Source organism: Theobroma umbraticum, unplaced genomic scaffold (assembly GCF_002168275.2).
Source record: "Theobroma umbraticum cultivar Fairchild unplaced genomic scaffold, ASM216827v3 scaffold_204.0, whole genome shotgun sequence".
Lineage (NCBI taxonomy): Eukaryota > Viridiplantae > Streptophyta > Magnoliopsida > Malvales > Malvaceae > Theobroma > Theobroma umbraticum.
Genome location: NW_018397267.1, coordinates 6,568,971 through 6,583,663, shown reverse-complemented (window position 1 = coordinate 6,583,663; position 14,693 = coordinate 6,568,971). Strand labels below are relative to the sequence as shown.

The 14,693-nt window shown below is 34.9% G+C and overlaps 2 protein-coding genes and 1 non-coding gene across 5 annotated transcripts; all 3 read left to right on the top strand.

Annotated features, from left to right (window-relative positions):
- Positions 1-2,907: 2,907 nt before the first annotated feature.
- Positions 2,908-6,398, top strand: LOC110424275 (protein IQ-domain 26-like). 2 transcript variants are annotated; one of them, XM_021438823.1, is made up of 4 exons: positions 2,908-3,437; positions 4,123-4,612; positions 5,301-5,507; positions 5,608-6,398. In XM_021438823.1, the coding sequence occupies exons 2-4, from the start codon at positions 4,184-4,186 to the stop codon at positions 6,190-6,192; spliced, it is 1,221 nt and encodes a 406-aa protein (XP_021294498.1). In that variant the 5' UTR covers positions 2,908-3,437; positions 4,123-4,183; the 3' UTR covers positions 6,193-6,398. The 2 variants fall into 2 exon arrangements, with proteins under 2 accessions (XP_021294498.1, XP_021294499.1); XM_021438824.1 differs by having other exon boundaries at positions 2,908-3,444.
- Positions 6,399-10,633: 4,235 nt separating this feature from the next.
- TRNAI-AAU (transfer RNA isoleucine (anticodon AAU)) lies at positions 10,634-10,707 on the top strand. Its single transcript has one exon. It is a non-coding gene; the product is annotated as a tRNA-Ile (tRNA).
- Positions 10,708-11,365: 658 nt separating this feature from the next.
- LOC110424425 (uncharacterized) lies at positions 11,366-14,690 on the top strand. 2 transcript variants are annotated; one of them, XM_021438982.2, is made up of 3 exons: positions 11,366-11,545; positions 11,681-13,839; positions 14,207-14,690. In XM_021438982.2, exons 1-3 carry the CDS (start codon positions 11,479-11,481, stop codon positions 14,294-14,296), a joined length of 2,316 nt encoding a protein of 771 aa, XP_021294657.1. In that variant the 5' UTR covers positions 11,366-11,478; the 3' UTR covers positions 14,297-14,690. The 2 variants fall into 2 exon arrangements, with proteins under 2 accessions (XP_021294657.1, XP_021294656.1); XM_021438981.2 differs by having other exon boundaries at positions 14,204-14,689.
- Positions 14,691-14,693: the final 3 nt, after the last annotated feature.

Genomic DNA, 14,693 nt, shown 5'->3' with positions numbered 1-14,693 from the left:
ATAATAAAATTGATTGAACTAAACTTAAATTTAGAGTTGTCTTAACTAAAAAAAAATTTAAGATTGTTTAGTCTTCGATCAAGATTTGAATGATACAAAGAAAATGAAACAAATACAATCCAATTAAAGTATTATATCAAAAATCTTTAATACTAATGTATTACTTATTACAAAGACTACATAATAAGCACAAAATTAAACTGTTACTAAAAAGATAATTATACAAATTATCTAGTTAGAGCTATTATATGATACTATTACTTAGCTAGACTATAGTATGTGGTTAGATTTATATTATAATAATGTTAGTCATATATATATAAAGTTAATTATATTTATAATTTAAAAATAACTGATTAATATAATTCTAAATAAATATTATAGTCTAACTAGATAATAGTATTGTATAATAACTCTAATGAGATAATTTGGATAATTATCTTAATAGTTAACATGTTAAAATTTGAATACAAAGCTACATTATCAACTTATATAACAGTGATAATGCATAAATACTGGCAAGCAACTTTAAAAGATATAATGGATGAGAGTCCAACCCATTTAGATGAGTGGATAGGATGCCAATAGGCTTTAAATCCAAATGAAAAAGGAATGACCAAGACCCAACCCGACCAGTGAGCATTGAGACTTGGGATGAGAATGGGCTCCTGGGATAACCCAATTTGGCCCGAATTAACTGGACCGGTTTGGTTTTTGGGTTTACCTGAATGCACTCACATGTAGTATATTTATACTAGGCAAGAAAGGCAAACTCAGCGGGTGAGGTGAATGTCCCTCAGAGACCAGGCGGCGTTATTGCAGTTTGCCTATGTTGGTGTAGCATTTCTGAAGAAGACATATAAAATTTTAATATTAAATTTATTATTATGATTATTATTTTTCTTTTTCACTTAAATTTTGGACCCATTTAGTACGATTCTAAATCAATTAACATGTGAAACGTGTGCGCATAGTAAAAAGTACTGACACTACTTAATTTGGAATATAACTCTGGGCAATTAAAGAATGAAGAATCACATTATTTTAAAATGTAAAACCCCAACAACAATGGAACCACAAATTAAGGCCCTTTTGACTCTTCCAACTAAGCAGGACCCTGGGGCTAAGCTCCTTGTGCTGAAACGAGCAAGGGGCCGGACTGGGCTCTCCATCCTGTTTCAGATCCTTCTAATGCCTCTTCTCTCCCCCCTGCTGCCAGGAATAGGCCTAGACCAGTCTTTTTCTTTGGTTAACTTAGGTGAGACAGATTTGTAAATACTGCGAGATGGGGACCATTTTGATTCACTAACTTGTCACATCAATGCCTACTTAATTTTGCTGATGCACACTTGAACAATAACACAAGAGCAAAAGCAGCCTCAAGAGTTTGTTGCCCAAATCAATGCAAATGGTCCATGCTTTTGCCTTAAAAGTGTTGGTAAGGGCTTGCATGATAGGCACAGGGAAGAGGGTTTGATTTTAATGCTTCCTGAGAAACAGAGGTATGGAGGGAGCGCAGGGAAGAAAAGATTCCAAACTAGTTATTTGTATACATCCATGATGCACTCCTCTGACTAAAGCCCTCTAACTGTGTAATTTGTGACAGCAACTTAAATGATTGTAAGAAGAAGAATATCCATCCATGTCTAGTCAAGAGGACTGGATTTGCTATTTTCTTTTTTACTCTGTTGTTGTATTATGACCTCCCCCGTTTTATTGAATTAATAATATTAATAAACAAGAATGTTTCAAAAGAATTTCATTGAATATTAAGTTGCCAAAGGCAAGTACTATAAAAATGACCACAACAATTAAAAAGTGATACTATTCAAATTTTGCTATATATAAAAACAAAGCAAATTACTGCTTCTTAAAGCACTATATAGTAGTTCTAGAGAAGATAAACAAATGTTGCTTCACTATGGGGGACATCAATGCTGCTTAAAGAGGGTTAATATAATTTAATACTAAAGTGCAATGGTGGTCCAAATTAAACAGCTTCTTATCATAAGCTGCATGGTGTCCTTTAACTTTTGGCATTTGCAGTGGTAAGATTACCTGGAGAAAATGTACCCAAGTTTTTTTTTTTTAAAAAAGATTACCTCCATTCTCTTCTTTTTATTTTATTTTATTTTTTAAAAATTTATTACAAGGAACCTTACCTGTGAAAAAGAAAATTTGGATAATTATACCATTTTATGAAAATAAATAGTGTTTGAATTCAGATCACATGTGCACAAAGCAAGAGAATAGACCAGGATGAGACAATGCTTGGGAGGCCCATTTTCCAAATCAATTCCCTGAATCTATATGTCTGCTAAAACTTGATCATGAACCGATGACCTTGGTTCAGATACTCATGACTAGTTCAAAAAATATAAACAATTTTTTTCTTTTCTTCTTCTGTTTCCTACTTTGAGTCCATGAAAATTGAAAATGGGTCCAGACTGCAAGAATTAATGTTATTATTATTATTATGGTACTTATAGACGTTCCTTTCTATCAACATCATCCCAGAGAGTTGCTCAACATACTGGTCAAAACATCCAGGGCAAGTCGTTTTGAAATTGATATTCACCCTTGTAATTTTCAATTAAATTGGCAGCAGAAGCTCAGATTTAGATCTCCTTTCAAAATTTAAAAAACCAACAGATTTAAATAACTTTTTTTTTTAATTTGAATTCACCACTGTCAAGTGTGAATAGCTAGCTAATAAAAGGATACCATTTTTATCATCCCAAATACTCGGTGAAGTATTCATTTGTATCCCAAAGAATCATGGAAAATTAAATTAAATAATAACGTTCAAGTAATTGTTTATAACTAAAGAGATACCCTCCTCTCTCCCTCTCTCTCTCTTATTTATTGGCCTCGCTGCCATAATTTACCAAAAACAGATTCAAAATCTGCACCACTACACCCCTTATTTGCTAAAACACCCTTTTCAAACTGAGAGAAAAGAGAGATCTTCTGCAGAATCAATGGCAGAGAGATACTGAGCCACAAATCATTATAGAAAAGAAGATACGGAAACTGAAATATCTTTCTTCTTAACCTAAACAAGCAAAAAGAGAAGAAGTTTCAGCCTTCATTTCTCCTTTTTCTTTTTGGACTCTTTACAGACAAAAGGGTTGTAGTAGCTACAAAAACCAACCCTTTTGCTTTATTACCCTGATCCTGATCAGTGGCAAGAAAAGTTGTACCCTTTGTGTGGTTTGTGCAAAAATGGCAATCAGATTTTCTTCCTTTGGTTTCATAAAATAAAGGGTGTAAGATTACTATAAAATATTGTTAGTATTTGTTTTCACGGGGTGTAGCTTTCATTTTGTACACGATTGGTACACATTGCTCCACAAAGTGGGAGAGAGAAAGCCTTGGAAAAAGTTTGAGACTTGAAAGAGAGACAGAAACCGGCGCTTCTTTTGAATTTTGAGAAGGTGAGGGGTGAGTTTGTTCTTCTCTGTGTGATTATTATTACTACAGCTTTTTACTTTTCATGATTTGTCTGTAATTCTTTGTTTTGGCATACTGAGTTTTATTTGAAACATATAGTTTTCGTAATAACATAATTATGTTATCTGTATCTTTCTGTGACATCCTTGTTTGTCTTGTAATGCAGTTCTTCACGAGGTTGTGTCAGATTTTCTTTTCAAAAGAACACACTAAAAAAAAATCCTAGCTTTATCCATATATTTTGATGCCCTTTTTTTAGTTAATGTTTTTCCTCCTCGCTGTTCTCATCACTTCTCTACTTGCAACCTGTAAAGATTCTAGAGATCTTGCAGACACCCTTTTTTTTTTTTGTTTTTGTTCTCTTAATAAACTCAATCCCCACTTTGTTTCTCTCTCCAGTATTTCTCGGATTCCACTTTCTCTTTTTGAAAGCTTTGTTCCTGCTATACTTTTTGTTGCTAGAAACCATTGGGTTTGGAAGGGGTCTTCGATACAGTGCTTTGACATTTGCGTTTCTCTTTACAAAGATTTCCTGGCTAGCTACTTGTTATTCTCTCTTGTTTTGTCACTTCAAATTCCAGGGAAAGTGCGAGGGAGAAAGGAGTAAAATGAAGCTTCTTTTGCGGTCCTTTTTCTAACAAACTCCGCTTGTTTTGTTTCTCTATTTAGGATTACTTTTGTTACAACTACTGCTACTACTTTTTCCTTCCTTGGTTTCGATCCTCAAGAGATGGGGAGGGCTACAAGGTGGCTGAAGGGGCTGTTGGGCATGAAAAAAGAGAAAGACAAAGACAGAGACCAGATAGGGCATTCAAATTCAGTTTTATGTGACAAGAAAGAAAAGAAAAGATGGAGTTTTGCCAAGTCCGGGAAGGATGCTAATGCAATCTCTCAGATTCCATTGAGTATTGCAAGGAGTATTCCGGCGAACGATGCTGCTTGGCTCAGATCCTACATTGATGAGAGTGAGAAGGAGCAGAAGAAGCATGCAATTGCAGTGGCTGCTGCTACAGCAGCTGCAGCTGATGCAGCCGTGGCAGCAGCACAGGCGGCGGTGGCAGTGGTGAGGCTGACCAGCAATGGAAGAGGTACATTGTTTGGTGGAGGGAGGGAGAGGTGGGCAGCTGTGAAAATTCAAACGGTCTTCAGAGGCTATTTGGTAAGCGGATATTTTGACATTCCATTTCTTTTGTTTATTGATTTATCTACTTTTTGGTCCGTATTATGGAGTTGTCTTTCTTGTTTCTCACTTGTTTGCCTGTCTGCTCTAAAAAGTTCTGGGAAAGAAGATTCAAACGGTAATGGAAACAGTACATTTTTGTTTTCCTGTTGGGACATGGGAGTCAATCGGTATCAATTTGTACCTATATTTATTTTCTTAACACTACCCAAGCTTGGTAATTTAACTATCTATCGGATTACTTTTACGTCTGCTGCTCAAAAGCTGAAGACAGAATTAAGACTCAAAGCTAATGAAACAGTAGGTGTGTTTTCTTTGTTCAATGTAACGGTACTTGTGCTACCTATGTTTTCCAACTCTCTTTTTGACTGTGGCCCAAAAATCTTTTCTTCCTCCATGGATTTGAATTTTTGAATTTTAAAAGCTTTGTATTTTGTTGAAGAACTGGGTATCGTTTGTCTAAGCCAGGCGTTGAATTTTTGGTTTTTGCCTGTTTTTGGCACCGCATTAAAGTTGGTGACTTTTGGGGCCCCTATAGCCAATTATTTGACTTTTCCAAAAATATAAATAAATAAAAAAAAAGAAAATGAAAAAGATAGAGAAGAAAGAGCTGCAATCGTTTTCCCTCTTGGAGCCTTTGTTGAATCCAATTTGGTTATACTTTCAGGCCAGGAAAGCACTTAGAGCTCTGAAAGGACTGGTTAGGTTACAGGCTCTTGTTAGAGGCTATCTTGTGAGAAAGAGGGCTACTGCAACTCTGCATAGTATGCAAGCTCTTATTAGAGCACAAACAGCAGTTCGATCTCAGCGAATACGTCGCTCCTTCAACAAGGAGAATAGGTACTATCCTGAAAACAGGCCCCGGAAATCCATTGTAAGTCCCATTGCCAACACGTTCTCTACTGTACACTATATTATGCAACTTCCCTATTTAATCAGCTGATTTCATTGATGTTTTTATCTCTCATTTTCAGGAAAGATTTGATGATCCAAGAAGTGAAATCCACAGCAAAAGACTATCTGCATCAATTGAAATCAGTGCATACGACGAAAGCCCTAAAATAGTTGAAATTGATACATTCAAGACCAGGTCAAGGTCCCGCCGGTACAATATTGCGTTATCAGAATGTGGGGATGACTTGCCTTGCCAGATAATCTCTTCGCCTCTTCCATGTCCAGTTCCAGCTCGAGCATCAGTACCCAATTGCCAAAATCTTCATGATTTTGAATGGTGCTTCACCGGGGATGAATGTAGGTTCTCGACTGCTCATAGCACTCCTCGTTTTGCTAATGCTGCAAGGTCCAATGCTCCTACTACACCGGCTAAGAGCGTGTGTGGAGACGGGTATTCTGGGCCTTATTCCAACTTCCCTAACTATATGGCAAACACACAATCCTTCAAGGCCAAGTTAAGATCTCACAGTGCCCCAAAGCAAAGACCAGAGCCAGGAGTAAAGAAGAGGCTTTCGCTCAATGAAATAATGGCTGCAAGGAACAGCATGAGTGGAGTTAGAATGAACAAGTCATGTTACCAAGTTGAAGAAGCTTTAGATTTTTGAGTAGTGCTCAAGTTTCAATGTCCTCTTAATTTGTTTGCTAAGAAAATTAGGAGGATTTGGATAGAGAACTGTAGAAGTTGAACCAATACAACTTCTCTAGTGTTTTCCACTTCGTTATGAACAAGCCATAGGATAGAACAGAGCGCTTGTGTAAATTCTTCCAAAGAGTTTTTATTCAATCATGCCCTTGCCAATGAAATGAAGATTTCCATTATATATAAATACATACATATATCTTTAAGAAGAGCAACTTTTTTACCCCTTGAACAAGGTGCTTACACAAATTCTAGAACCTAGATGACAGTTTGGAACTTTCTTTGTAAAATGCCAAAATCTGGGGAACCTTGTTTAGATGGAATGGAGAAAATGAAAGTTCAAAAAGTTGCTGAAATAAAGCCAGAATTGATAACACTATCAATATTTTGAATTATAGTATTACTTAAAAAAAGATTTAAAGCTTCCTTGATGGTTCTAAATTTGGCATTCACAGTTCGACTTTAGGGAGGCCAGTTTAGGTTGGTGGTGAACTGCACTGCTGTCATTTATGAGCAGGACAATTTTTAAAGCTCTGCTCAATGAGTTAAAAAAAAAAGATAATGTGGGGCAAGCCCTGCCTGCCTGCCTGCGTGTCTGCGTTGGCTTTGAATCCTACTATTAGCTTTCAACCAATTTGTAAGGTATTAAACGTTTTAACTCGTTGAATATATTACCTTATTGTTTTATTTCAAGAAAAATATCTCATAAGTTGAAAATAATATAAATTTTAAATATTTAATTTTATTTTAATACATTATTTATGTAAAATATATGATTCTTTTATGAAATTATGATATTTTTTTTAATGTAAAATTCATGATTTTTTTTACAAAGTGAGATTAATAGCTCTTCGTTAAAATTATGACACTGTAGATATATTATGATGTAAGTAAACTCACAAAAAATAACTACTTAGTGAAATTGTTATTTATTAAAATTTTATCATATATGTGAATAGTTAGGTGGTGGAAAGTCAAGATAAACTAGCATCGCTCCAATTAAAGTTGTTACACCTTGAACTAGTTGGAACATGAAACTCCAGAATTTCAAATTGGTCCCATATTGATATTGCGTCTCAAATATCAATCTCTAATGGCAAGCCCTATCATATATATATAGTACTAATATAAATACTAGTACATATCCTGCGCCCTGACCTACTATAACTTTTCATGTTTATTCTCATGCTTTAGCTCCATGATAATCTTCCTCTTGTTCAACAACGCAAGTGCAATATAATATCAAATATATAGCCTATTAAATTCAAAACACCATGTTTAATCAAAGCATAAGTACCCATTGGTCAGTAATCATGCTTCTTTCAGGAGCACTGACCGCACTTGGGTAGGTTTCGATCACAAAATTTTCTGATTAGAGTTGGAATTTGATTGATGGTCTGTTTGATTGATGTGGTCGGGAGATTTTCATCCTTTGTTTGTCTTTGAAATTCGTGGGTTGGAACTGGGAGGATTGCATCATCCAATGATTTTGCTTCACATGCTGCTGCTCCTCCTAGTAAAAAGGCAAGGGAGGGCAACTCGAGTAAGTTGAATTTGTCTCTTGACGACATCATTGTCTTCCCTCCTGCGTCCTGCCATACGTAAAATTAAAAGTAGTAACCTGTTGAGTTAGGACGTACCTTCGTGTAGCGTGAGGGTAACTGGATGAGGTCTTCAGTTTCTGGCCTTCATGATAATTATGATCCCACAGGGTGCCTTCTCTGTTCTTTTTAATCCCCTTCAGCTCTTCCCATTAATATACTTCGTCATGAAACTTGAAATCAACCGTCTCCATTGCACTTCTGAAACCATTGTGTTAAATGGCTTAAAATTTGAAGAATTAAAGGTTTTGTTTTCATATCATAATTTCAATGAATTTAATTTTTATAATTTTCATTAATTGTTGAAATTGTAAATATTCGACAATTAAATTTGTTGATCACTAACTGTTTTGACTTTTCTTGGTTGATTATAATTATAACAATTTATAAATAGAAAATTAATTAAGATTATGTAACTTATTGAAAGAAAAAAAAGTTTGATATTTTTGAACATCGGAAACATGCAACTAATTGGCAAAAAAGTTCACGTGCTATGTGAACTATCAAAATTAACGGTTAAATGTGTGTATCATTAACTATTATTCTCAATCTGCCATTTGATTAAAAAATCAGAATTAAATTGCTGATATTATGATAAAGCAACAAAGTTTGATATAGCATGGGATCAATCTTCGATTTTGACCAAAATAGAAAGTATAAACTCTAAGAATAAATTCTTTTTGTACATTTTATTTGAATTATTGTTTATCATTTTCCTTTCAGAATTGTATATAATAAATAGGCAAATAGAGATGGGTTTTTGTGCATCCCATAATTGAAGGGATGCCGTCTCTTAGACTCTAAATTGTATTAAATTTGTGCATTTATTGTTAGCTCAACCTATCTCTTCTCTTCTCTTCTATTTGACACATATAATGAAACGTCCAACAAGTGACAGAACAGCTTGCCAGAAATTGTCACATCCTTTTCCCTACTAGCTATTATTGTATGGGCGTTACAACTTACAAGAGACAGACAACATAATTAAAAGCAAAGCTTTGTCACAAAAGGTAATGTTTTCTTTTAAATGGAACCACTTGCGTATCCCAAGTGTTTTGGCATCAGCAAGAAAAAGGGGACGTCTCTCTTGCCTACAACGGCAACATAATTAATTGCCTCACGGATCCTTAATTTACGTTCATGACCGTCTCCTATATATACTATTTGTATTACTTTATTTTGGTCACAAAAATGTAAATATATATATGTATAGCCTGTTTCATTGATAATATCAATCAAATACATACGTTCCAATAATTAAATTTTGAGACTTTCAGATTTAAATCTTCAAACAAGAAAAATTGCATAAAATTAGGTAAAAAATTTTCAAAAAAATAATCAAATAATTATGAAATTCAAGATAAATTATTTTAAAATTAACAGATATCTTATCCATTGACAAGTTTAAAAATATGAAATGGGTTTAATATTCTGAATTTAAAGATAAAGATTATAATAAAAATTTCAAAAGTTATAAATAAAATATCTTTTAATTCTGAACACACGAATTGTTACGAAAAGTTTGAATTGAATTGATAATTATGAACACAGCTAGCAATGACAAAAACGGCCCCTCTATGTTTGAAAAGAAGAAAAAGATATTGCTAATGACTATATTAATTAACAAGATTAAAGCTTAATTAACAAGTATGTCTCATCTGATTCAAACACTGAAAAAATTTCAGGTCTTTGCAGGATTGTTTTATTTGGAGCTCTTCGTACGAGAACATGTAGCTGGAATGTGTTTGGTTAAGCGGCTACTGCTTTCGTCATCTTAATCTCTTATCAAACATAAAGAATGTTCAATATTTCTGAAACCCATTTCTTAATGCATTGATTAACACAATTTCTGATTCACTAATGCTAATTAATTGTATAAGATAATTTCCCACTGCACTGCTTCGTAGTTTGAAAACTTTGGATTTTGAAAAAGGGTTTTGGGGGCGATTAGTTTAATACCAAATTTGAAAGTTGTTTACTCTATTTTATTTTTTTTTGCATTTAATTCGTACGAATTCCTAGCTATCCATTTGGTACCATTTCGCTGTGATTATTGGGTTTTTGGATTTAAAAATTCAAACAAATCTAACCCCAAAACAAAAAAGTTCGTCATTGACTGTCTTGGAATGTGGCTTTGGGCAATTCCATTAGAGTTTTAAAGGCAATAACATTAGTTGATGGGCTAAATTATGGTTTACACCTTATGGTCGGTTCCCACTAATCATGTGGTAAGCACTATTTCGAAACTTAATTGTTATTATAACCATCTTGCTTTGGCATTTTGTTAAGATGTTAAGTTTCTTTTGTTTTGTCAAAGGTTTTGGGTTTGAAATTTTTTCAATTTATTAGTCAATTTAATCTAATAACATCATTAAAACAAGAGAAGAGTCTTTAATTGGATTATTGGTTCAAGTGAAGTATTACATGATACAAAGATTGTAAATGCCCATAGAACATTGGTTACAACAAAACATCAGGGAAGCTTTACTTGTAATTAGTGTAAATTTAATACAAAATTGAACTTGTGTCATTCATTTTTGAGGAACAAATTTCATTGCATCATATATATATATATATATGTGTGTGTGTGGGAGGAAATGTTTGTCAAAAAAAAACTTGCCAAGAAAATTAAAAATTTTATTTAAATTTTCACTTATCCTGTGCAAGCCTTTTCTCTTTAAGAGAATTTCCCATATTAAAACCTCAAAAAGATTGGTGGAATATATGAGATGCATAGGTTTCAAACATATTACTAAAACAATGTCAATAAATTACATAAAAGTAAAAGGTAACATAAAACAACAAGGCCTATTAGCTCAGTTGGTTAGAGCGTCGTGCTAATAACGCGAAGGTCGCAGGTTCGAGACCTGCATGGGCCAGGTTTTTTTATTTTATCAGACTAATGGGTCTTTCGTCTCAGCCTACTGGATTTGTTGACATCCTTCTTTTCTCTTCCCTTGTGTTTTCCAGACTAATCTATCCAAACCAATAATAACCATCTTACATTATGTATTTCATTTCCAAGGTTTACATAAAAACAAAATTGCATGACATCTGAAATTTATTGGATTGTTCTTACAATAATCTACATCTCCTTTTATATGACATAAAATAAGCTTGATTTTTTTTTTCAATGGGGTATTAAATATGAACTAAATTAAGCTCCTGTATACCATCAGTACCAAACATAACAACGCTTTTCTTCAACTTTGCTTCCATTTTTTTTTTTTTGAGCTACACATCTTGCTTGTTAAAAGCTCATATGATAACTTTTAAAGAAATAATAAGAAATTATTAATAATATCCCATGATTAAAGTTGTTGATTAAGCCCAATTAAGATGGGCCATGAAAATCAAGCTCAATTAAGATGGGTCATGGCCACAACACTTTTTTTTTTTCAAAGCTAAACCGTGGACCTCCATTAAATAAATCGTTATGAAACTGACAGCTCTTTCAACGGTTAAATGGATACGGGGATTTCAAATTTTCAAATACATAATTGAATACAAAATAATACATCTACTTCCCAACGGTCACCTGATTTCAGTTTCCTTCTTTCTTCAGAGTCACAGCAAAAGAGAAAAAAAGTTGAAGAAAAACGTTTTCGATCAAAACGTAAAGAGAAAAAGAAAAGAAAAAGGTTGCACAAATGAAAGGGTCTGAGAAAAAAGTCTCATTTTCAACTCCTCCCATCCAATCGTCTGCATCTCCCAAAGGTAAACGTTGCCCTTTCTTTCTACTTCTTTATGTGCTTCTTGTTTTTTTTTCTTTACCCTCAAGCTCAGGAAGGTGGAATCTTTGAATTAGTATTTGGTTTATTGTTTTAATTTTTATGTTGGGGTTTCTAATAGGTTCAGATGAGAATGATAGAAGCAATCAGGAATTGGGTTTGAATCTGCAAAACCCGAAGAAAGAAACCGTGAAGAATTTCATGTCACCTACTGTTTCTGCAGCTTCAAAGGCCAGTTTTCGAAGAAGGAAAATATTAGCTGAAAGAAATGAATCCCCAGTATCAAATTTCTCCAATACTTATCTTTCAAAACCCCCAAATCTTGATTCAAAAGCCTCACCTAAGACCATTCCAAAAGCGTCACAGAAGAATTCCCCAAATCTTGATCCTAAAGCTAATTCCAAGGAACCTTCCTCTCAGAAGACACCGTCATCATACAGTTCCAGGGATGAGACACCTTCACCAAGGCCTTATGATCCATTAACCAATTACCTTTCGCCAAGGCCTCAATTCCTAAGGTATAATCCTAATAGGCGGAATGAGATCTTTTTACGCCTGAAAATGGAGGACAAAGAAGATGATGAAGTGAGTGTCTGTAGCACTTCTTCTTTTGATTCCAAGAAAGCTTCCGGTGATGAAGCTGATAGTGTTTCTAGTGACGGGAGTCTTTCAGAGCAAGAACATGAAGAGTTCGATATTGAAAGCGATGAAGAGTCAGAGGAAGAAGTAGGATGGAGTTTGAGAGGGGCGTTGAAATATCTGCTTGTCTTGGTTGTATTACTACTAACTACAACATATATTTCTTCCATGAATTCTCCAACCCCTTCACAAGCTTTTGAGGGCCTTACACTTGGTTGTAAAAAGATCCATAATCACTCGAATGGAATTGTTGAGAGTGTTGAGGTTGGACATAAGTTCTTGGATGGAAAACAAGAACAATTGGGTTTATTGGGCTTAAACGAAGCTATTGTGGATGAGGGGATTCAGAAAGAGATGGTCGAAAATGTTAACTTGGGAGAAATAGTTAGCTTGGAGCTAGTGGATGGAAATTATGTTGAATATGTAGAGATGGTTGAAGAAGTAGAGAAAGATGGGAAAAGTGAAGATGCATGTGAAGAAGAATTGGTTAAAGGAGCAGATGTTTCTGACCAGTTTGTTCGGGAAGAATTGATTAAAGATGTAGAGAAGGTTGAATATTTGAATAAAAATGGAGAAACTGAAAATAAAATTGAAGATGAATTGGTGGAAACAAAAGAAGTTTCTGACCAGGTTGTTGAGAATATTGAGTTGCAGGAGACAGAAGAAACCGTGGAACAGATTGAAGATGTAGAGATGGCTGAAAGTGTAAAAGAAACTGCAGAAAGTGAAGATGTAATTGAAGAGGAATTGGTGAAAACAGGAGAAGTTTCTGATAAGAAGGTTGGGGATATTGAACTGCTGGGACAAGAAACTGCTGGGGAGATTGAATCCATACAAGGTGATCAGGCAGGTCTCTTGTCTGAAGGGACTGATCACCAGGAAGCTGCATCTCAAACAACAGCCTCTTCAGAGAAAGAAAGGGTGGCTGCAAAGGAGGTAAGTGAAGAAATTCACAATGAAGCCAGAGATGACGATATGGTTCAAGCCAACATTTTAGAAAGCGAAGTTACTGTGCTAGAGAGGTCAGGAAAATCGAGTACATTTGGGAATCTCAATTTTGAAGAAGTCAACCCACTGAAGGGGCTCAACCAGCAAATTGGAACTGAAGTGTTTCTCAAGGTTATGTTTGGGGTTTTAACATGTGCTGCTATCGTTGCCTCTTTGGTATCTGGATCTAATATTAGGAGAAAGGGAATTGCATCAAAGCACGCTTCTCTGGTGGAAAAGCATTCTACCAAACCTGTTGTGAAGGAGGAACCAAGTTCGGTGCTTTCTGCTGAGAGAGAGGTGCATAAAAAGCTTTTCGACTCTTTTATGAACACCATGCCTTTGGTTAACTCCGCGGACAAAGATATTAAAGAATCTTACCAAAGCCGAGCACCTTCAGTTGACTTGCTTGGTGAATTTGACGTGGGAGCAATTAGCAGCTCTCTTAAGAGTCGTGCCATAAAAAGCAGAATGAAAGATGAAGTGAGCAGCTATTCTGATTTTCTGGAAAAGGGTTTTGGGAGCAAGGCTTATTCAGCCCCGGTTCAGGATCAACAAGATATCTCAGAGTTCTCTACCGTGAATTCCACTTCATCTGAAAGATTGGCTGTCAAGAAGAAAATTTTGAGAAAAGAGTTGGCAAACAATGACATGGTAAGCTTTTTCCTCTATTTTCATTCAACTATATTTAGCATTCTTATCTCTGAGACTGTTTTCCTTATTATGGATGATCATAGTTTGAAACCAGAATCACCTTTTGTCTAATTCGTAGATTAGACTCGGTTTCAGATTTGTTTTAGTTAAGCTGTGACAGACAATTCCATGTTCACAAAGTGCATGATTATCTTATCACTGCCAGACACTCATTTAGCCATTTAGGACCACAGTTGCTGATTGCTAATACTATCTTGTAGTCTCTTTTGGAAGCAATTATATGTGCATAACATGCATTTAGGGACTGTTTTATGAAAACACCTTCGTTTAAGCATTTCGGAACTTTGTTATGTTTGCGTTGCAGCAGGCAGAACTGGATGGAGAAGGAAGGAACGTGGTCACAACTCCACTGAGGCGATCAGCGAGAATCCGCAATCGTGCAGTTGCATCTCCATGATATTTTTAATCTTGATATCACAAACAGCATCTCTGTTGTTTCATGTTGCAGCCCCTTTCCAAAGAAACTATTGTAGAATTTGGATGTGATCTCTAGTGCCTTCTCACTGTAGATCCGTTGTATTCTAATCTGTAGGAACTGATCATTGTAATACTAATTATTGGTTGCTTTTTTGTTTTAACAATCGCTTTGCCATGGTTATCATCTTTATGTTAATTTCTTATCCTTCTTAATTTCATCAACATATAGTACGGTCTTACATATTATACTCTTGTGATAATTTATCTTTGGGCATCAATGCATGAGTAGCGTTACATATTCGAAGTGGATTCCATTTGAAGAAGATAATGTTGAAAAGAGTGGTGTAGTGGTGGTATGCTGTATTGATAATGCTATA